General features: G+C 44.5%; 1 protein-coding gene across 1 annotated transcript in view; it reads right to left on the bottom strand.

Annotated features, from left to right (window-relative positions):
- Positions 1 to 209: 209 nt before the first annotated feature.
- Positions 210 to 24,410, bottom strand: part of TATDN3 (TatD DNase domain containing 3) — a 111,483-nt gene continuing 87,282 nt past the window's right edge. The window contains exons 6-12 of the mRNA XM_085887320.1: positions 21,467 to 21,553; positions 20,695 to 20,757; positions 7,981 to 8,090; positions 5,800 to 5,855; positions 3,162 to 3,274; positions 2,803 to 2,883; positions 210 to 1,313 (exon numbers count right to left, since the gene is read on the bottom strand). Coding sequence (XP_085743446.1) covers positions 1,176 to 1,313; positions 2,803 to 2,883; positions 3,162 to 3,274; positions 5,800 to 5,855; positions 7,981 to 8,090; positions 20,695 to 20,733 — 537 coding nt within the window. The 5' untranslated portion in view covers positions 20,734 to 20,757; positions 21,467 to 21,553 and the 3' untranslated portion in view covers positions 210 to 1,175. The remainder of the gene's footprint in view (positions 1,314 to 2,802; positions 2,884 to 3,161; positions 3,275 to 5,799; positions 5,856 to 7,980; positions 8,091 to 20,694; positions 20,758 to 21,466; positions 21,554 to 24,410) is intronic.

Raw genomic sequence — 24,410 nt, 5'->3', positions numbered from 1 at the left:
ACCCATTTATCCATTCCACATCAATATCTAGTACCTGCAGAAGTTTGATCCAGTCCACTATGTCAGTCGATGAAGCAAACGTACACCTCTTGATTGCGTTTCTAAACTCGTTGCACACAGAAATCTATTTCCCCTCTTGTTCCTCATTCTCCGTGAATGCCAAATCGATGTTCACCAAGATATTGTCCCACTTTTACGCTCAACCACCATGCGAGTAATCCGGTTTTATTGCCCGGTCACGATATTCAACAAAAACGCACTGTGCTGGTCTTTGTGGCAAGCACGACAGGATATTTATAGAACATCGAGCTATTTTTATCTCAAACACAGCAAACCATTGCTATTTTTATTACCAAGGTCAGTTATTGTTCACATCTTGAGTAAATCAATCTTTGTAAAAACAATTCTACATCATGAAGAATACCATTCACGCATGTGTGATGAGATCTTCCGCAAATGCAGTTTGTCCGAGAGAAGAGAGCAAAACACGATTCAAAAACGCCTGAATTATACATTAAAGTAATGGCTTCTGTAATCCAGTTTAACCCAGGTCCATGAGAACAGAGCTTCGATCAAAAATTAACCGACATGTAATAATAATAATAATAATAATAATAATAATAATAATAATAATAATAATGTTGTGTTGTTGTTCGTCTTTCAGCTGCTACGGTTAGGGGTCGCCACAGCGGATCATCCGTTATGATCCGCATACTGATTTGGCACAGGTTTTACGCCGGACGCCCTTCCTGACACAACCCTGGTCGCCTCTTATGACACAGGGATAAGGATTGGGTTTCGCCATGATTCCGGGCTGCTCTACACCCTCTCATAGCGCGGCCCAGCGCAGAGCTCCCGTCCTCAAGCGATCCTCCAACCCAAGCCTCCGAGTAGCCGGATTACAGGCGCATGCCACTACGCCCGGTATGATAATAATAATAATAATAATAATAATAATAATAATAATAATAATAATAATAATAATAATAGAAACAATGCTGGATTTCAAACTGCTCGGATTCCATGAAGCTGACCTTTCCCAAGTCTCTTCAGAGGCTTGGTGACTTGTACCTATCAATTACCGACAAAGAGCATCATTCACCTCGTCCAGCTCACCCCGGCAGCTCAAAGACAAGATTTTGACGCAGCCTTTGACCTTGCCGGGAGTAAAAGAATTACCAGTTTATCTTGAGCCTGGAAAAAAGTCTCAGTGCATTCTGTGTCGTAACCTCCGCAACATGCTCAGTCGGCAAGCCCTTGAGCCTGGCGATGTGCTCACACGAAATGATGAGGTTTCGAGGCTCATTGCGCACCTGCATGGCAGAGACAAACATTCATAACAATCTCTTTTCAACGACGAGGTAAAAATATTAAAATACATCTCATCCACGGTGAGAATTTAGCATGCGAGGTAGTGCTTGCCGCAATCGGAAAGAGGATCAAACTACCTCAGTGTGCACATACAGAAATTATATTTCCTAATTATTCATTGGACCGTCTGCCCGCGCAGGGGGAGACGGGGTTTTGCAATCGCTCCTGTCTGTCTGTCCAGGCCTAAACTTTTGGTCTTCGAATATGGAGAACAATAATTAATAATTGGGTCAAAATGTCAAATGGTAAAGGCACAACGCGTAGAAATAGGTCTTATCAGTTTGTCCGCTGCCGTGCTGCACGAGACGGCCGTGTTTTGTAATCGGTTGCGTGTTTCTTTATTTTCTTTACCATTTGAGCTTTTGTCGTCAATTTTTTCACAAACCTTTATTATGAGAAGATGGAGATCACTATTTAATCAAATTTAGATTTTGTTTTTTTGTTTTTTGTTTTTTTAGCCGTTGTTTTTTGTCAACTTTCATTCGAGTACAAAGCGGATGCCGATTGGCTTTGCATTTTGCTCCCGTCTGTGTGTGTGTCCACATCGGTATTTTTTCGCTTTAAAACTGTTTTTCTCTCTGCAACCGCTTGGCCGATCAATGCAAAACTGTAAGCATAGGAAGGACTGACTCCCCATGGAGAATATTTTATTGCGAACTCTCACATCATAAGTCACATGGTATGGCAGCAATATTGGATTAAAGGAAAAACAAAACAAAAAATGGACATCATTTTCTCCGAAACTGCTCAACGAAAAAAATTGAAACTTGGCAAATGTCATCAAATCCCAATGGGATATATAGGGTGATAACGATGACATCATCAATGAAGTGGTATTCCAGCCACGATTGGTTGAATTGAAATCCTCATCCAAAAATCTGAAGCTTCATATACCTGATCAATGACCTGATGTGAGTGAAGAATTAAATTGATGACGTTCATAACCCGTGCCAAGAAACTATGTGACATAATAGGGTGCATCGATGATACGCGTATATGGGCCACGATAGTAGCGTGTTCAGTTAAAGATGGTAATTTTGTTCAGAATGAACGCGCGGGGTGAGACTATGCGTTCTACGAGAGCCATTATAGTTAGGATAAAAATGTGAACAACATGGAAGGCAACATTACGCAGCTCGAAAGTCTGCACATCCGACTTGCATCATTTAGGTGATGAGAAACATCTTACATTCTGTGACACATTTACTTTACTATGCATGATGGAGGATTTGCTTATTTATCTAATTATTTGTTTTAACTCGCCATAACTTTCAAGAATCTTTCACAACTTCTGCAGACATTTCATAGTGCAGACACTGTTCAACAGCCACCCTTTGCTGGATACTGAGGTTTTGCAACATGAACTACACCAATCTGACAGCCGTCAATCACATCCCAGTTGCTTGAGCCGAGTCCTCGTGACATTCGTACCTGTTTCTCTGGTCCCAGGGCCGGGGCATCGGTTTCCAGAAGCAGATGCTCGAGTGGCAGTTGCTTGACCAACTTTTGCTTCTACAAAAGAGGAAGGACATTCACAGTGTAGAACAGTTCAATGTAACTCTGTTAAATGGAACATCCACCGACATATTTTAATTTAAATTGAAGGTATTAGCTGCTGATTCATGAGCCTTTCCTGCATAGTGGATAAATGTACATCATCTCTACAGAGAGGACACCATTAAATAAATTAAGAAAGTTTTTGTGCAGCAGCAGAGATGCTTGCATGCATTTATGACATCATTTCCACACAATCAAAAGGGAGATGGCTGCCTCTGAACAAAGTCTCGCACCTGCTCACTGCGAACCACAGATGGCGGGACCGAGAAGTAGTATCCGGCTCGTATTCCCTCCATGGCGACCGACACCCGCCCGTCAAAAGCATGGAGGAGGACATGATCCGCCCCTGTATCGTGCATCAGGAAAACGATGCAATTCCATATTTGGTCCCTATACAAGTACCCTCAGCAAAAAATGGTCTAAAGCTATATATATATATATATGTATGTATATGAAAAATATGGTGCGTGAAGCCATCTGTGAAGCTGTTGACCATTTGTCTATTAATTACATACTCTTAGAATGTGCCTTTTAAACCTTTCGACCCTTTAGACTGATGAGACCCGTGAGACCTTTGAAGACCCTTAGAAACCCCCAAGACCCCGAAAGATCTCTAAAGACCTCTAAGACCCTTAAGACCCCCAAAACCCAAAAGATCCCAAAGGGCCTGAAGATCCCTACCCTCCCCCCCCCCAAGACCCGTTTAGACCCTCAAAACCCTTTAATGGTCAACCAACATTTGCCTTGACAAGATCCGCAGTTTGCCCGTGAATATCCAGAATTTGCACGTGCACACTTTGGGCTGCACGCCAAATTGCCATGCACGAATGCACGTGTACCAAGTCATGAGACAGCACTACACGTGGTACTGAGCAAATTTCGACACAGAACAATTCGGTGAACCATCTCAGCTGTGAAAAAAACATTTTTATTGACGTCTAAACGTCGTAAACGTGATGCGACGCCTTTTCGAAAATGAACGTCGACATGCTATTGGCATCCAAAACGTTGTCGACGTCACGTCGACAGGATAACCATATCCGGTTGATGCACCTTAGGAATCAGCATGCGAATTATTTAAAGAAATCGTTAAATATCGACTTCTTAAGAGACATGGGGTTTGACCTCCCCACGTGGTGATTCCCATTCAAGACTGGCTCGTGACGTACTTCCGGAACATTCCCCGTGGAAATGAGAAATTTCTGTACATCAACACCTCATCTCGGCAGATCCTATATTACCCAAAGTAGCACATATTTTAGAGCAAATTGGATTTTTTTTTCTGCTTGTGTGGCGGTGCAGTCCATGCATGGGGGACGATCTGGGGGCACAGGAGCACCAGCTTTAGAAGGGACGGAGTCACATGAGAATAGCATTAAAAGGGTGGTGAAATAACATTAGCTTAGAAACACGTACACACACACACACACACACACACACACACACACACACACACACACACACACACACACACACACACACACACATTTTGAGACCAGGGAGGTCTCCGTTCCATCCTCCTAAACTCGCATAGGGAGATAACAACCAAAGAGAGCCCATTTATGTCAGCTACCGAGAGAGTAGGTGAAAGGGATGTGCAACAGGCTGACAGGTGAAACACCATGGTAGCAGCAGCTATACGAGTGAGTTGCGTGAACGAGACAGGACCAGTCTGGACCTGAGAGCTTGGGCTGTGCACACAAGACTACTGAGGTATGAAAGGCCATGCCATGGCAGCGCTGTGGGCACTGGCCATGCACCACCATGGTATAAGACATGGGGACTGAGAGAGAGCCAGCACCATCAAGGTGCGACGAGGGACCAGCCACACCCCAGATATGGTGGACCAGTGTGTATGTAGGACAGGACTGAGCACGAGTTATTGATGGACAGTGCAAGCAAGCGACGGCCACACTCTGAGTGTGAGCGAAGGAATCAAGCAGAATGGCCGAGAGGAAGCACCATCAAGGTTGTTACCATGGGACAAACAGTTGTGCAGAGTGGATGATGTGTGAATTCAAACGGAAGTTGGGGGACTCACACTGCCAGAAGCTGAGCAGGTCAGACAAACCAATAGCAGGCTTTTCAAAAGAAGGTGCAGCCTGTGCTTTTCAGCACGACCAACTGTGCTTTAAAGAGCAACACAGCAGAACAATCAGCTGAGGCAGATGCCCCCGAAGCACGTGCCCTAAAGAGCACTGAAGAGAGATGCACAAGCCTCAGAGAGTGAGATGTTCCACTCTTCCACTGAAAAGAGGTCTCATGTGAAAATATTGTATTATCTCCGTCACCGAAGGTGGATGGAAGTTATGCTTTTACCCTGTTTGTCTGTCTGGTTGTTTGTTTGTTTGTGAACAAGGATATTTGAAAAATTTATTGATGGATTTGGAATAAGCATGGTGGATGAGTTAGGTGACAAGAACACGTCGAATAAATATTAGTTCAAGTCCGAATCCAGATCTGGCCTATCAGTGGGAAACCAAACAAACTAATCAGCCTCGCGGAGGTCTGCAGTATGCACTCTACCGAGTCCCCGAGTCGTTAACAATAGTTCCAGATTATCATTTAATCATGTAGTCTTAGCTGCTGATGATGTCATCACCTACAAATCTTTAGATAAGGTCACCTCTCCGTCATTTACACAACTATGGCAAAAACTGACACATTGCCCCCCTCCCCCCCCCCAACCCCAATATCCCCTCTCCCCAAACGAATACTAATGCTCCATCATACACTTCCCTTCTCTCCAAACATTTCCATAACCTCCTATATCTCTCCTTCTGTTCCTTTTCTCACTTAAGTCCCCATTCCCAGCACTCACCCCGTCCCGTAACGTATGTAATAAAGAGACGGCCCTTTTTGGATTCTCACCTTGGTCCTTCAGGAGTTGAATTGTCGGCCTGCCTGCAGACCTAGAATGCACATTTCTGCCGGAGAGAAAAACAAGGATATTTCCAAATGACGTCCAATAATAAGTATTATATAACTAATACCATTGTACCCTACTTTGTGGTGCTGGGAAAACTCAAAAGTTAGAGTTGCGCATTGTGAAACGATGACTTAACTTCATACAACTCAATTTGCAGAGGAGCTTGTATGTAATTACATGTAAGACAAGAACGTTAGGAAACAGAGAACACTTCATGCAATTCTCAAAGTTATGAAGACACAATAGACAAATGAACAGAGCAATACGGGATTTGAACCTGGGGTTATAGATTCAGGAGTAAGGTGTTCAGATGGCAATGCCAAAGGTTTCAAGCCTGTCTTCCAGCCATGAGTGATAACCCGAAAGCGAACCATGGTGTAGCGGTACCAATCCTCTGGTACATCGTTCGTGTGACACGGCTCCAGCACTCGTGAACCAACATGTTTTGCAATGCTGGGATTTCCACAGCTGCTGGTGCCAAAGATGCTCGGTTTGGTTGGCACACACATTGGCACTGCTGCTGATGGCACACTTCCCCCCACTTCCCCCCATTGCTGCTCACTTCCCCCCATTGCTTTTCCCTTGCCTTCCTTTCCTTTCCCTCTCCACTTTCATCCCATGCTTGAAGAGTCATTGAATGCTCACACATTTCATTAGATTACTGAACCAATAAATGATAAAATAACAACAAAAAAATACAACAGCACTCGGTAGAGCGCATATACCTTTACCAGATTGAACAGTTTACATTTTCTATCCCACTGATTGGAAGGATCTGGATTTGGACCTGAAACCAAAATCGAATCCGCTTGGTGTCATCATCGACCGAACTCATCCACCTCGTTTTGTCATAACTCGTCCACAAGATTTATCACGCTCTATATTGTCTGTGTCCCCATCTCTCAATGATGAAGAATCACTTGGTATATTAAAAATTCCAGTGTCTGGATCCGAATCCGGATCTTCATCAAAATCGAATAATTTGTCCTTGTCGCACTCCCAACCTGTTCAGCAAATTTCAGACAGACAGACACACAGACAGACAGGGATGAAAACAACCTCTGTTCACCTTTGGTGGCAGAGGTAAAAAAAATAAACACAGGTTGACATGTCAGTATTCCCAAAAACAAAACCAGGTAGGTCTCTTTAGTGTTCCCATCTGAAATGTTCAACAGAACTCGTGTTATTGTCAAGTCCACCGATATGTGTCATATCTGTAGGATTTATGGACAAGCTCCTCCGTGAGCCGAAGATCAGTGTTAAAAATGAAAAAAAGCCAGAATAATAGCTTACATGAAACTTCAATATTCCTTTTTTAAATACTTTTATATCCTTCAAATCAAGGTGTGTCGGGGATGGTGCAATGTAAATGCGCTCCATGTAAAAGCCATTTGGATAAGGATAATCATTCTTCTCATAACCATCTGCTACGCAGTTGGAGCATGACGCAACAGCTTACTGGGATGATGCAAGAATGCAGTCACAGCCAGAATAAGAGCCAAAGGAACATTTCTCATGGTAAAAAAAAAATCAGGAACAGTAAGAGATAAACTTGAAAAGTATTTTTGATTTTGTTCCAAATAAGAGCCAGGGGAACATGACTGGGAGAGACACGAAAGAGGTCACAAGGAAGAATGTGGGAATCAAGAGTCAGGAGGGGTTTAGTGAAGAGGTTTGATGGGGGGAGGGGGAGGGAGGAGAGTGTGGGGGAGGGGGGAGGATAGAGCAGAAAAATGTATTTGAGAAAGGAAAGACATGGGGGATATTACCAAAGGAAGGAGGGTACGGAGAGTGCAAAGAGTGGAGAGAAAGGGAATGGAAATTGGGAGCAGGGAGAAGAGGAGGAGATTTGGGATATTGGGGAAGGTGGGGAGAAATATTCCCTAATTTTTGAATATCCAGCAAGTCATAATAAATAGACGACCCCAAACTTCAAAGCCTTCCAGATTTGTACGATCAACACGCACCTGTCGCTGTTCGGCATCCAATGAAAAACCTATCTGAAGATGCAGAAATAAAAACCAGCTGTTATGGGTACCTCTCCTCCAACCCCTCCAACTGCCAACACCTTACCCGATATCATACCAAGGCCTACTCGGACGACATTAAAAATGCAAACTCACACTGGGAGGTTCAACCTCTTTGCAAGCTCAAGTTGCTGGCACAACACATCTCTCTGCTGGTTCCTTTTCTCCTCCGAGTCAGCGACGTGTGGAGTGAAGTCGAGGCCCACCTGACAGCACCATATAACACACAAAATTATCCTGACGTTTCGCAATTGTTCATGGCTCCAAGGTCTGAATCATTATCTACCATTACTCGTCGACAGCCGTTGCAATGTGTTGCATATACGCAGGCCTCAAACTCTGGCCGATAAGCATACCAAAGGCATATTGAAACGCTTACCAGATTGGGGCCGTTTGTAAAGGCTCCAAATCAGCATTCGTCCAATAATTATGAATGCCATCCCCATCGAAATATAATGTGAGGAATTCACTGATGAGCCACAGGTGTGTGTGTGTGTGTATATATATATATATATATATATATATATATATATATATATATATATATATATATATATATATATATATATATATATATATATATATATATATATATATATATACACACATAAACACATTCAGACTTACAAGCACACATACATACATTACATACATACATACATACACGCACGCACGCCTGTTGCTGGCTTCATGGTTGGGGTGGTGGGCTTGGGACCCTAGGATCCTGAGTTCAAATCCCACTCAGCTGCTCAATTAATACAAGGTGGGGTTGACTCTGCCTGTCATCCTTCCGAGGTCAGCAAAATGAGTGCCAGCTTGCTGGGATCCTGCGGCGGAGTGGCGACCTGTCCAGGATTGTGCCCAATAGCCAAGGAGACTGCTTGGGTAGCACCAACGCTCTGCACTGAGTTATTATATATATATATATATATATATATATATATATGTATATATATATATATATATGTATATATATATATATATATGTATATATATATATATATATGTATGTATGTATGTATGTATGTATGTATGTATGTATGTATGTATGTGTATATGTGTGTATGTATATATATATATATATATATATATATATATATATATATATATATATATATATATATATATATATATATATATATATATATATATATATATATATATATATATATATATATATATATATATATATATATATATATATATATATATATATATATATATATATATATATATATATATATATATATATATATATATATATATATATATATATATATATATATATATATATATATATATATATATATATATATATATATACCGGGCGTAGTGGCGTGCGCCTGTAATCCGGCGACTTGGAGGCTTGGGTTGGAGGATCGCTTGAGGACGGAGCTCTGCACTGGGCAGGGTGTAGAGCAGCCCGGAATCATGGCGAAACCCAAATCCTGATCCCTGTGTCGCAAGAGGCGACCAGGGTTGCGTCGGGAAGGGCATCCGGCGTAAAACCTGTGCCAAATCAGTATGCGGATCATAACGGATGATCCGCTGTGGCGACCCCTAACGGGAGCAGCCGAAAGATGAACAACAACATATATTATATATATATATATATATATATATATATATATATATATATATATATATATATATATATATATATATATATATATATACATATATACACATATACATACACAAGGTGTGTTCAAAACGTATCCAACCTTAATTTTTCGTGCGTAAACAAATGAAGCTAGGGTAGCATGGTTTGGTGCACGTATGTGGGCGATCCTAATCCATATGCATGAATATTTTCCCGCCTGCAGAAGCTGTCAGTCGCCGACAGACCGCCGATGAGTGAGGAAGTGTAAGTGAGCGTCGTCGGATTTTGCGCCCAACTTGCGCCCAACTACTCATCCTGGGAATTCTTTCAAAGAAACTTGCTCTCCCTCATGCACAGATTTATCCCCTCTCGTGTTCAGTTGTCTTACCCTTCCTCCCGCCCTTGGTTTACTGAAGCTTGTGGCAAGGCAGTTGTCCTGAAACAACTTGCCTTTGCCTCATGGAAAGCAAACCCAACTGAGGGCAATCTCAGTTCTTTCCATAAAGCTCGGAACAAGTGTGTATCTACCCTCAGGAGAGCCAGAAAACAACATCTTTCTCATCTCAAGTCTGAACTCTCAAACCTCTCTCCCTCCTCAAAATCCTGGTGGCGTTTAATCAAATCTGTTTCTGGTGTATGTTCTCCCTCCTTCCCCTCCCTTACCTGAAATGGCCGCACTGCTGATTCCACACGTGATAAAGCTGAATGTCTAAATTCGGTGTTTGCAGCTAAATCTTGTGTCCTAAACCCATCACTATCTCTACCCACTTTGCCCAGTCGCACCCAACTGTCCATGGACTCTGTATCCTTTTCTCCTGACAAGGTGGAGAGCTTGCTTTCAAACCTCGAGTCAGATTCTGCAACCGGTCCAGACGGCATCAGCCCACGTGTCCTCAAAGCCTGCTCTTCTGCTCTTGCTCACCCTCTCTCTGTTCTATTCACCCTCTCATTTGCCCAAGGTCATCTGCCATCTGCTTGGAAATCTGCTAACATCACTGCCCTGCATAAAAAAGGTGCAAAAACAGATCCCTATAACTACAGACCAATCAGCCTTCTCCCAATCATCAGCAAGGTGATGGAATCCATCATCGCTTCAGACATGAAATCCTTCCTCTTCTCCAATGGCTTGATTTCCAATCATCAATTTGGTTTCAGACCAGGTCACTCTACCCTGGATATGCTGCTTCTGCTCTCCCATCAATGGATGGAGGTCCTCAATGCCAGACAGGAAATCCGAGCCGTATCCCTGGACATATCACGTGCTTTTGACACAGTCTGGCACCCTGCCCTACTCACCAAACTCTCTTCCCATGGTATTCAAGGCCATCTCCACTCATGGCTCGCAGACTTCCTCTCCTGTCGCAGTCAACGTGTGGCCCTAAATGGAGTTCTTTCATCCCCTCTTCCTGTGCAGGCTGGAGTTCCTCAAGGTAGCGTTCTGGGCCCTGTTCTTTTTCTGGTTTTCATCAATGATCTCTCGGACTCTCTGGAAAATCCTCTATTTCACTTTGCCGACGACTCCACCCTCTGCCGTACCATCTGTCATCCCTCAGACCGGCAAGCAGCAGCTTCTTCGCTCACTGCAGATCTGGATAAAATCACAAACTGGTCCAACACGTGGAACATGTCTTTCAATCCAGACAAATCTCACACTCTCACTATGTCTCTTCGAAAGGACCGTTTACAAAACCCCCCCATCCACTTTCTCAACAATCCTCTGGAAGAAGTCTTTTCTTTCAAGCTTCTCGGTCTCATTATCTGCCATGACCTTTCCTGGGAAAGTCACATTTCCAACCTCGCCTCAAAAGCCAGTCGCCGACTGGGAATCCTCCGTCGTGCTCAGTCCTTCCTCGGCCCTCTTGAGCTCCTGACCACTTACAAAGCTTTTGTCCGTAGCCTGATGGAGTACTGCTCTCCCCTCTGGGCTGGTGCTCCTGCCTCCCACCTTTCTCGGCTTCACGCTGTCGAAACCAGGGCATTTAAGATCATCGGCATCTCCCGCAATGAAGCTGAGTCTTTGGGCCTCTCACTCAATCACCGCAGGTTGGTCGGTGGTCTTTCTGTCTTCTACCGACTCCTCTCCAGCCTTGCCCCCCCTGCTCTCTCTGCGATTTGTCCCCACCACATTTCCACAGGGCGCTCAAGGTCCGCCAACAACCCCCTTCTGGTAAAACTACCAAAATCACGAATCACTGCTCATCTTCACTCTTTCATTCCTCTTTTTTCCCGCCTTTGGAATAAACTTCCTCACTCTATTCTTTCCCATTCTTCCCTCCAGGCTTTCAAAACAGCTGTTCACCGCCACCTCTTATCTTCCCCCATCCAAATCCTCGATCTTTTCTACCCCCGATAATCCACCCAAGCCCACTTCCTTCATTTCTCCTGCTTTCCTTCCTGAAAGTCCCTGAAATGTCCATCTTCTCTTCGCCATGTTCCCCGTCCCATCCCCATCCCTCTCCCTTCCACAGTTCAACTAATGTGTCTGTTCCCCACTGTTTTGTCCCTTCCACTCCCGCCCCTCTTGTCTCATGCCTCCTTGCTGTGAGTTGTGTGTTTGCTCTCATACGAGCCTCGACCAAGGTATACAAAAAAAAAAAAAAAAAAAAAAAAAACAACATTGTCAAATGCGCTGAAGGCCCGTCACAGGTAAGCGAGATGACATTAACTCCAATTTCGTGTAGCTTTAGTAAATACTGAGACACAACATTGGCCTGTTCTTTACCAGTCAAACCATTGATGAAGAAGTGGGTGACTGGAACTTTCCAATGATCATTTACCGCGACCAACATAATTATTAAAGCGTTTTTAGCAAGTTGCGCGGTATCGTCCAGATTACCTGCTCCAATGTCCACATGTCCTAGCACCTTGTCACCAGACATCTCTACTGATTCCATCAGTGACATTTCGTCCAACATTAGGGCACATAGCGTACTCCTATCCTCTTTAAATCTCGCCTCCAATGCGTCAAATACTACCTGGTTGAATCCCGGTGATCCGTCTATGGCACTGTACCAGGTTCGGATCGTTGAAGGACTAGGTAGAGCGAGATCGAATACCTCGCGTACATCGTCGTAGGCCTTCGCAGAATAGAAATTTAGCGTGAGGGCGAATGGCTTGATCACAGTATTGTATTCTTGCCTGGATTTCTTTCCGCTCGCCTGATTCTTTAATATTTGACTCATAACCAACCGCCAGTGGTACCCCATAAAATGTCGAATTCAGTATCTCGACACAATTTTCCGAAACCATCCCTTTGTTTTTTAGTTCTTCAACGACAGAGCTTAATTTCTCTACCTTTTTCTTCAATCTTCACGTTTTCTGCTGTGTAACCTTCAGTTTTTTTCCTCAGGTTCTCAATGGTCTCGGTTGCTGTACCCAGCTTCCGTTTCATTTTACTGGGACTCGGATCAGCGCAGTACGTGTGGTCTGCTGAAGTCGACGGCCTTGGTTGTGAATCTGGTGCAGCTGTGAATTTTGGCTCTGGGGCCAGGTGTCTGTCAACCGGTGGTTTCCGATGTATCGGATTCTGTGTAGAAAATAACATAATTAATATCGGATCGAAATTTCGAATTAACTGGTGAACAGAAAACTGATAATTCACGGAAATTTTTAGTGGTAAATTCAATACAGTGCGAACCGCTTGATAGAATCACAATTGGAGCACTCTGATTCAGGATTCCATTTATTTTAATTGCAAATACAGGATGTCCATGAAGTTTGAAAATTTGCGCTAAATTTGATTTCCGCGGGAATTTATTCATTTTATAAACATTTTGAATATGGATGAATTTATAAAATTAATGTGTTAGAATTAATTTTTTGGGCACGAATACAAAACGACCTGCATCGTCTGACACAGTCAGAATCGTACAGAAATTCATAGAAAAATCCTGGCAGCAAAGGAGGTCGTTTTTCCGGGTATTCGCACCCAAAATCAATTCTAAAACTTTTATAGATTCAAAACAATTTCATGTGTCAAATAAATATTTGTATTAAATAAAAATATATAATATTTGTATCAAATAAATATGTATTTTTTTAGTGGAGACCATTGTAATAAATCGTGTATACTAACCTTCTGGAGATGAGGTGGAAATTTGAAGACGCTTGGTATGACGCCTTGTTTAAGCCATTTCGGCTGGCCCGTACTGTCAAAGTCAGAGTTCAGGAAGTGTTCACTACAAAGTAATGTCAAACTGGGCGTTGATGTAAAGTGTTCCCTTCTCTGCGCCTGGCACCATTGTCTGCACAACTTTTCATCCCAAGTTAATCTGGAGAAAAAAGATCCGAATGACGTTTTCGATTATTGGCATTTGAAGGGATGGAAGGATGGGTACTACAATTGGCGTCAGTGGAGGTAGAATTCTGATATCAAGATAGATACGACCCCCCAACCCTAAGGCGCGTAGGAAGCAAAATGATTTTGGGGGTAACATCGGGTTAGGTGGACCGCGGAGCCAGGACCCTCGGAATAGGGAGGGACTGTGCCCCCAAATGGACAAATATTGTGAGCTACCCGCCCAACTATTTACACAGCCACGGCGGTCGATGGGGGGAATGAATCTCCGGAAAAAAAATTGAATTCTAGACGCCTGGAAAACTCATTTCCGGCGTATTCCTGGATAATATCGTTTTTTTACATTTTCTTTCAAATTATCGACTGTACTTTGCCATCATTTAGATTGTTATACTGGCGTTTAGCGTTTAAATTGTAACTTCTTAAAATAATACTCTAAAAATAGATTGACGATTGAAAGAGAAAAAAAAGCATCAATAATCGCATTCTTACCGATGAAAGGTGCACGTGGAGCTCTTCCCAGACTTATTATTGCATCCGAACGCCACGCACTGTGGCATTTTTACGTTTACCGGTTCAAAATACTGGCAAAATAGTTAAAAGTCTTAGTTCATCTACAGGTTTTTGGAATTGCGCGCGACTAGCGAGTGGCAATGCAACATGGCCGCTGAGCCATTTCCGGTGACTTCAGTTCTCACTGCTGCGAGTAGATGGCATTGCTGGTCCAGGTTATTATAAGAAGTCCGTGGTAAGGGTGGCAGCTTGGGATCCGAGAGTCCTGAGTTCAAGCCCCGTTCACTGCTGAATTAACACCAGGGGGTTGACTCAGCCTGTCATCCTTCCGAGGTCGGCGAAATGAGTACCAGTGTACTGGTCCCGGTGTATGCCCCGGTTAGAATAGGTGTACCACATCCCTGTGTGTCGTAAGAGGTGACCAGGGTTGGCGTCAGGAAGGGCATCCAGCCATAAAAACATTGCCTCAAGAAAAAGCCCAACCCCTGCACAGCAGGGAAAAATGGCTGTAAAAACGGTCATTTTTTTATAATTATATATATATATATATACATATACATATATATATATATATATATATATATACAGTACATATACATACATACATATATATATATATATGTATGTTAATGTACTGTATATATATATATATATATATATATATATATATATATATATATATATATATATATATATATATATATATATATATATATATATACATATATACATACACATACAGATGTACATATATATATATATATATATATATATATATATATATATATATATATATACATACATACACGTACATATATATATATATATATATATATATATATATATAGATATATACATACATGTACATATATATATATATATATATATATACATACATACATGTACATATATATATATATATATATATATATATATATATATATATATATATATATATATATATATACACAAACAACATATATACATATTGTTACGGTTGTGGAAATTCACAGAACACCATTCAGGTTCCCCGAAGATCAGTTATATCGATAAGTGTGTGTCCAGATTAGATTTCCCCACCGATGTATAACGGGAATTATTCATGTACCAGGCTATGAATCTTGAGGTAGTGTTATTCTTTTCTATCTTTATTTTAAACAATCATCTCCTCACCACCTTCTCCACAACCGCCAACATCTCCTCACCATCATCTCTACAACCACGCCACCTCCACCAAAATGCCAACAAACTCCACAACCACGCCACCTCCACCACAACACCACAAAGTCTACAACTACGGCATCTCTACAAACAAAAAAACAACTCAACAACTCCCGCCCCGATATTCTGGGACGAAAACAGGATTGACGGTTGGGGAGGGTCCCTCAGAACGGGTAAACAAAAATGATGGTTACAACAAGTATTCTCCGAAGAAAAACAACTCCATCACTCCTCGGATTTTTCCCCCGCGTGTCGAGAAGGGAGGGGGCGGACGCCCCGGACCCGATAAAAGGGCCGCGTTGGAACGCCGGGAGTAGAGTGGGTGAGGAGTCGAGTTGGTGAGTCCAGTCGAGTGGAGAGTTGGTGGAGTCAAGTGGAGTTCGGGTCTGGAGACCAGAGTCGGGAGACGAGAGTCAGAGTCGGGAGACGGCCGTGGAAAGTCGGGCGTGCTGCTAAGCCCTGGACCAACCAAGCAACCATTACAACAGCTGCCGCTTTGACAATAGAGACATACGGAGGGTCGCTGACCAAAAGACCCATCGAGTCGCCTCAAGGGCGAAAAAGATAACCTGCCCGGCCTCGCGGAGCTCCTTCGGTCATCCCAGCTCCGAGGAACATTAAAGGCTTACGAGCCCAGTTCTATCTTTCTTTTCTGGGGTTTTTGCATGGAAGTCTGTGGCGCCTTGTCCGTAAGCAGAATTGTTGTAAGTGCATGTACGTAATACATAGATATCGGCTGTAGGTTTTTGCTCGTGTCATGTCCCATCCACCCCCATTCATTGCATACGTGTGAAAATAAATGTCCCCATTGTTGAAATGTCACCTGCTCGTTGCGTCCTTTCCTGCAATTGACTGCCATAATTGCGTTCGGAATAAATAGCTGGCTGTATAATAGCCGATAAAACGTACATCTGGTCCGACGGGGCTTGGCGATATAAAACCGCTCGGCAATCGCAAACGGAACGAGCTGCTTAAAGCGACTCGTTTTCGTGCAGGCTCCGTTGAGGTGTAAATCCCCGGCATTTCTGTCTGCGCAAATAATTAGGTACATCAACAATTCGGCGATCGACCCTGCAGCGTGTGGACAGAAGAGTTGGCTGGCTTATGGTGTGGTTAACAACACCCATAGCTGGGTTTCGGCGTTGATCCGAAAAGCTGCGACTCGATTGCTCGTTCGGTAGGTGCGCACAGCCGCAATTTAGCTAAAGGCGGTCGCCCGCATGCTGGGCGGGCAGAAATCCACAACAATATATACATAAAAAACATACATATACACATATATACATATACATATTGTTACGGGCCGGGGGGGTTGTCGCCAACCGACGGCTCTGAACGGAGCCGCACGTCGAGACGGCCCGATCGATCGCCCGGGATATAGATTGCCGCCTGGATAAGTCCGAGTCGATGGGTCCTTGTACAAGAACCAAAATACGCCAATGGGCAGATCACGTGGGGTAGGGTCGATTGCCAATCCTCAATGTACCCAAATACTCACGTGATCCAACTAGCGGAATATTCCACCCTCGACGGAACTCGTACGGAACAAAGCAACGAGGCGAGCCTGTCCCGTGCGCGATTCCGAGCGGCTTAATCGCCGAGAACCGTCGGTCCAAATGTCCCCCTTTTATGACAAACCAACGGCTTTCTAACTCCCAACACACGAAATGCTCAGTCAATGAAAGAATCGACGCGACGAGCTGGAAACATTTAACAATTAGGGTATTTATTAATAATAATAGGGAACTTGGGAAGCACGTAAGAGCAGAACAAAACCGATTTTATGAAATGCGATGCAAACATTTACAGCACACAAAGCACTTAACAATTTCCTACATATTACACGGGCCCACGGACACACGTACGCACACACACCGAAGAAATGGTGGCAGAGGCCTTTAATAACGAGCTTCAGCTCAGAGGACAGGTGAGCTGAAACCCAGAGCCTATCTCGAACCTCTCCACCTTGTGTGGTCTTCAAGTTGTTTGGACCCGGGCTCCAGCGAGAGCGAGCTGGATCCAATCGCCGTGAGCCACGAATCCTCCCACGCTTCAACACGTGCTGGTGAGACGAGGCGCCGATGATTCCCGTCGATGCGTCGCTTCCCCGAGGAACCACCTCCAAGAAGAGGTCGATGAGTCGCACCAAGCCGGGAACCAAATGGAGAACAAAGAGCTCCACGAATCATGAAGAAGAAGAAGAAGAAGAAGCCACCATTCGCAGCTCGAGCCGAGCAACCGGCTCAACTTTCTTCCAAAACAAAGCAGCTCGAAGCAAAAAGCTCTCCCGAGCCAAGCAGAAGCCGAAGCTCACTGAACCACCAAAGCAAAAAGCTTCCAAAAAGCCTCCTCCCGAGCCAGGCCTCAGCCGAAGCTCACTGAGCCAGCCGAAGCAAAAAGCTTCCGAAGGCCTCAACCCTAACCCAAGCCAAACAGGACCCGAAGGTCTGCTGAACGACTATTCTTCCTCTTCGCAGAAGAGGGGGAGGGATGTCTCCATTGTTAGTTCCCTAACTATTAAATCGATCCGCAACGCATCTAATCGATTTCTGAACATTTAAACAATGAAAGGTGAGCTATCTAGGGAACAAGCACTTATCGACATAGCTGACTGAAGGAACCTGTATGTTGTGTGCAATCGAATTCCAAATTCATAACAATATATACATAAAAACATATACATATACATACAGATACAAAAAACATACATACATATATATATATATATATATATATACATATACACACACACACACACACACACACACACACACACACACACACACACACACACACACACACACACACACACACACATATATATATATATATATATATATATATATATATATATATATATATATATATATATATATATATATATATATATATATATATATATATATATATTGTTACGGTTGTGGAAATTCGCAAACCACCATTCAGGTCCCATAGGTGAGATATCTCTGTAAGTACATGTGTAGTTAGCCCAAACCCATTGTATAGAGGGAATTTATGTGATCCATCCGGGCTGCGACGTTTTGAGATAGCCGTTTTTCTGTTCTATCTTTATTTTGAACCAACCACGTCTCAACCGCCATCACACAACAACCACCAACCACAATGCCGCTTCACAACAACGCCAACAGCCACGATCTTTACCTTCACAACTCGCTCCCGCAAACATCGCATCACCGCCATTCCAAATGGCACCATGGCCATAAACCACCACCATAAACCCTTCACCACCTTCACCTCTCTCCTTCTGCGGCCATTCCCGCACCACCTGTGAGCACCGAGCGTCGGGCTGTCCTGGGCTCGTACAAGATGCGCGCCGAGCCACGAGTGCAAAATGCGGCCTTTCCGAGGAGAATTCGGATCAGGAATGCTACACGCCCACTTCTGATCCGTCCAATCAGCAAGCGCGGAGCGGTTTGGGCCGGCCTCCAGGCGCGTCTGTGAGGAATCGAGATATGCAAATTCTAGGATCAGGGGAGATTCACGCCCCTTTTTCTCTGTCCAATGGGCGAGCGTGGCTCCGCCCCCGAGCTCGTTCTGATCCGGAAATTTGCATATGGGTTCTCCTGCCGGCCGATAAAGCGCCGAGCACAAGGCGAATCTGGGCAGAGTCAGTTTTGGAAGAGCGGAGAGTGGCAGAAAAGGCAGAGTCAGTTTTGGAAGAGCGGAGTGGAGTCGGGAGGCGAGGGCGTCCCGGTGGTTTTCGGCAGTCGGCTGAGGAGAATTGGGGGAAGAGTCCGAGGAGCTCGGGTCCGAAGCAAGGAAGACGGCGGTCAGCGACGAGGTCGCTGTGGAATCGCTCGTCAGAGGACCCAAGCAAGCCAGCTATACTCTTTCCCCAGAGCATCAACAATTCCTCCCCCCCTTTTTCCCCCGCGCTGAGATCGTGCGAAAAGGGGGCCCCGTTCTCACCCCACTCCAAGCAGTGCCAATGAAACCCGCGAAGGAGCACGAAGTCGGGGCACCGCCGCGCTGCCACATTTGCAGCTCATCACAAAGACGCGGGTAGGACCCACCCAGTCTCGCGGACCTGACCGCTCTTTCAGGTCCCGCGCAAATATTGGCCCACAGGCCCCGTCTGGCCCCTTGTCTTTGAGGGTGGCCTTTTCTTTTGTTTCTGTGTAAACGTGTGTGTGTGGCGCCAGTCTGGTGAAGTGAAACTGTTAAGTGTTGCCGTGTGTCGGTCTTATTCGGTAGTATCTCTGCGTCATTGTTTCTTTTGTTACATTTCCTTTTTGTGCATAATTGTTTTAATTGTATATGTGTGCTCTCCGTGTGCCGTGGAATAAATGTGCATCATGTTGAACTGTTTTCCCGTTTCGCTTCGTCTTTTCTTTAATTGAATCTCCATCTTGCTTCACGTAAAGGGTTGGTAGTGGGCTTAATACGCCCGATAATTAATCGGAACCGTCGAGGCCGACAATAACACTGCTTGGTTATCCCGATAGTACGGAACGGATCGCTTAAGCGGCCCGTGTCCGGAGTCGACCTGCGGCGAGGTGCGATCGCCCGGTCTACCCTCCGCGTGGGTACTTAGGTAGGTCGAGTTTGGCGAACAACCCTATCCCACGTGGGTGGCCGATTGGCACGATCGTGGTGAGGCCGAAAGGCCCACCCGTGACTGGCTCCCGGCGTTAGTCCGAGAGGGTTATGACAGAATTGTCCGTCCGGTGGGCAACGTGCCGCGTTTCGAGTCACGTGGCTGTTCGCACGCCGGCAGGCGCGAATTCGCAACAATATATATATATATATATATATATATATATATATATATATATATATATATATATATATATATATATATATATATATATATATATATATATATATATATATATATATATATATATTTCTCCCATCAGGAGAAATAATGATAAAAATATATATATTTACAAAAACTTTCCATCATCAAACGATCCTTCTCCCAAATGAAAGCCACTTGTCGGAAACCAGGTCAAAACGGTGGAGACTACAACAAAACATTCCCATAATGCACCCACTTTGCAGAAGAAAAGTAAAACAAAAAACATAAAAATAAAGAGAGAGTTAAATATCAGAAAACAGCAATTTTTTTAAAATGACAGCAACATGCTCTTTGATTATACTTTTCCTTCAAAACGAATCAACAAGGGGAAGGCATATGACAAAGTTGTGATACCTCCCCGATAGCCAGAAGTTTGTGCTGGTTTTCTTCCATCACCACGAGGGCATCCTGCAGGTCCTGCAAGGCACGCATCGATCCACCGGCATGAGATATTTTTCTGTTTTTTTGTGGAAAGGAGCACAGATTGAAGAAGACTTGATCAAGCAACACCGTGTACTCTCTCGCCATCAATGGTGAGTGATTCTGATCAAGATCGGATTATTTAGACTTTGGTAAAACATCAGACTGGCTGAATGCGCATGCGCAGTCCAAACTCCGCCCCTCTCCCAACCAAAGTTGGCGTGACGTGCCACCGCTCGAGCCAATGTGAGATAAGTGGAGGGTATACGTCAAGTAACGTATGATGAGAGGTTGCTGAAGGAACCGTTATATCATATTTTTACACATTAATTTGATATGGAATTGAAAGATTATATTATGATGTTGATCTTCCACGTGTGAAAATAATGCTGCACCGCAAATGGGGAAATTGGCCCTGAGTTTCAGAAACATGTAAGGAACAAAAAAAGAAACTCACGCATATATATATATATATATATATATATATATATATATATATATATATATATATATATATATATATATATATATATATATATATATATATATATCCTATATATATATATATATATATATATATCCTATATATATATATATATATATATATATCCTATGATCCTGATTTCAAACACCACTCGGCTGTTGAATTAATACCAGGTGGGGTTAACTCTGCCTGTCAACCTTCCGAGGTCGACAAAATGAGTACCAGCTTGCTGATATCCTGCGTCGGAGTGTCAACTCGTCCAGGATTGTGTCCGATAGCCAAGGAGTCTGCTTTGGCAGCACCAACGCTCTGCACAGAGTATGGTCCCAATGAATGGATATAAATATGTATGTATGTATGTACAGTAATCCCCCGTTTATCGCGGGGGTTATGTTCCAAACCCCCCCCCCCGCGATAAGTGAAAATCTGCGAAGCAGTGACCATATGTTTATTTTATTATTTATATATATATATTTTAAAGCTTTATGACCCTCCCCACACTCTTATTAACCTTTCCCACACTCTCATTAACCTTTCCCATACTCTTATAAACACTTCCAATACTCTTAAACATACATTTTAACAACATATAAAATTCTAATGGGTACTTGCCATTGAAGATACTACAACTTGCGTGATGAAGATGATGATGCATTAGCTGTGCAGTTCTGATGACGATGAAGGTGATGACGATGATGAATGTACTGCACAGCCAGAAAGAGCATTGCAGCTCTTCTGAAGGCGCCACTGCATCAGGCGCTTCGTCAGGTGGTGTAGTATCTTCGCCCTCGTTTGGAATTTCAGTTTCTGCTGAAGGTGTAGGCGTAACTTGTCTCTTCTTGCGAGTGAGGAACATGGTTATGGGGAGTTGCTGGTGCTGTTTCTTCTTCTGTGCAAGAAGGTTTTTATAAACCGTCATGCCCCCCTCGATGGTATTTGCAAACTGCAACGAACGAAGCATGTGGGGGTCCCATTCTTGAGCCACTCGCTGAAGGTCTTTGGCCATTTTGACCATGGTTGCGAGCCATTCGAGTGTTAGGCCAACCTCCTCTTCTTCTTGAAACCCTGGTTCCTCTGGTTCCTCTTCCTCTTCCTCGCTTGCTGACTTCGTCATATCCGTGAGGTCTTCATCCGTCAACGGTCGTGAGTGGGCATCAATCAGCTCATTAACATCCTCATTAACAGCCGCTTAGGTTCAGTGCCAGATACCTTCGAAGGTGCAGAACGTTTGGGCGGCATTGTTGGGGTTGAAATAAATTTAAAACTTTCACGGATAATTCACACAAACACAACACCGCAGAGTAACACGACGAGTAGCGATCGCACGTGGATGTGAAATGGACAAGGCGGGATGCTGAATGCATGCTATGCACGGGAGATTCAGAGAATGATGCTAAGGTCGCCGAGCCAATCAGAACCCAGGATACAGAACACCATGCTCTGGTTGGTCGCCTCCCATCTATCAGCCAATAGCGTGCCATGTACGATCTCACGTGGGTAAACTAGCGCAAGGGGAAGCGGCCGCATCTGCGTTTTCCATACGCACGACTCTTTGTCTACTCTTCTGCTGTACACTATGTACAGTATTTTATTTCTTGTAATATTGTTACGAATTCTCGCCCGCCGGTGTGCGAACGACCGCGTTTAACCGAATCGCGGCCGCTTCGCCCACCGAACGTGCAATTCAGTCGCAACTTTCCGGAACAACGCCGAAAACCAGTCACGGGTGTGCTCCAAGCACACCACAACCTTGTCCGCACTGCACCCGCGCGCTACAGGGTCCGATCGCCAAATAATCGATTTACCTAATTATTCGCGCGGGTAGATTACCGAGAGATTGTACCTCAGCGAGGCCTGCTTGGACACGAGCCACTTAAGCAGCTCGCTCCGTTTTGGGATAACCGAGCGGGGTATTATCGTGAGGCCTCGCTGGACCCGATTCTATTATCGGCTATTAAAAAGCCCGCTATTATTCCGAAATGCAATACGGCAATTCAATGGAAGGAAAATGACGCAACGAACAGGTCAACATTCAAACAAGCACATTTATTCACACACATATGCAGTCAGGTATTCATGCAGTCACGTATACAAGCATGCACATATGCAATTATACAGCCAACAAAACAATGCAAAGGAACTACGACCGTTTATTTATTCTTTACACACTTATACACAGTTCTACTTCATGGACTCGGCGCCACAACTTTCATACAAAGAAAAGTAAGGAAAACCCCCTCAAAGACAAGGGGGTAGACTGGACCTTTCGGGGTCTTTATAAACCTGGGGCTTTGAGGACCGAAGGAGCTCCAAGAGGCTGCGCAGGTTACCTTCCTCGCTGGGGTGACCCACGACGTTCCTTCCCCATGGCAGCTTGCGTAACCGCGGCTCGGCCGCGGCCTGGTGATTTGGGCCCCAGCCGGCAACGCCTGAGAGGAACGAACGGGTCTTTGCTCTTTCTGAGTTGATGCTTTCTCTAAGAACCCGTCCGTCCCTCAGCGATGCTCGGACTGCTCCGAAGCCCGATCACCTCAGACCGTTCGGGGCTGGTTGGCGAGCTCTCTCCGGCTCACATACGAACACGCAGCTCCGCGCGGCACAGCAGGCTTGGCCATGCTCGCGTCTCCTCCACTCTCCTCAGCTTCTCCACCGACTGCAGGCTTCAGGCTCCAGGCGCTCCGAACCCCGACAGACACTCCACCGACTCACTGCGCTTGTCGTTCCGCTCGGCCTTTTATAGGGCCTGAGAGACGAGGTTTGGCCTTCACACTCTCACCTCTGACCCCCACTGGCTCCGCCCCTCTCACTCTCTTGATCCAAATTCCGAGGCAAAGCTTGCACAGAGCGGACGTGCGCGAAGACAACGACCCTGCGCGGCGAGCGGACGTGCGCGAAGACAGCGACCCTGCGCGGCGAGCGGACGTGCGCAAAATCACCGACTTGCGTGGCGAGGAAACCCCCGCGTCTGCCTGCAGCAATGCGGACTCGCCATGGCTGGCGCCAAGATGGCGTCGTTTCGGAAATGAAGGTGAGGCAATGTTGTTAGTGTTGATTTATCAGGGGAGATGTGGTTTAGGAGATGGTGAGGAGATGTTGTTGTGAAGGCGGTGTGGAGAGGGTGGTTGGTGGTTGGCGTTGTGGAGGAGGTGGTTGGTGGTTGGTGTGG

Source organism: Eptatretus burgeri, chromosome 7 (assembly GCF_056783735.1).
Source record: "Eptatretus burgeri isolate ZD-2024b chromosome 7, Ebu_testis_v1, whole genome shotgun sequence".
NCBI lineage: Eukaryota > Metazoa > Chordata > Myxini > Myxiniformes > Myxinidae > Eptatretus > Eptatretus burgeri.
Note: the sequence above shows the minus strand (reverse complement) of the source record. Positions and strands in the feature narration are given on the sequence as shown.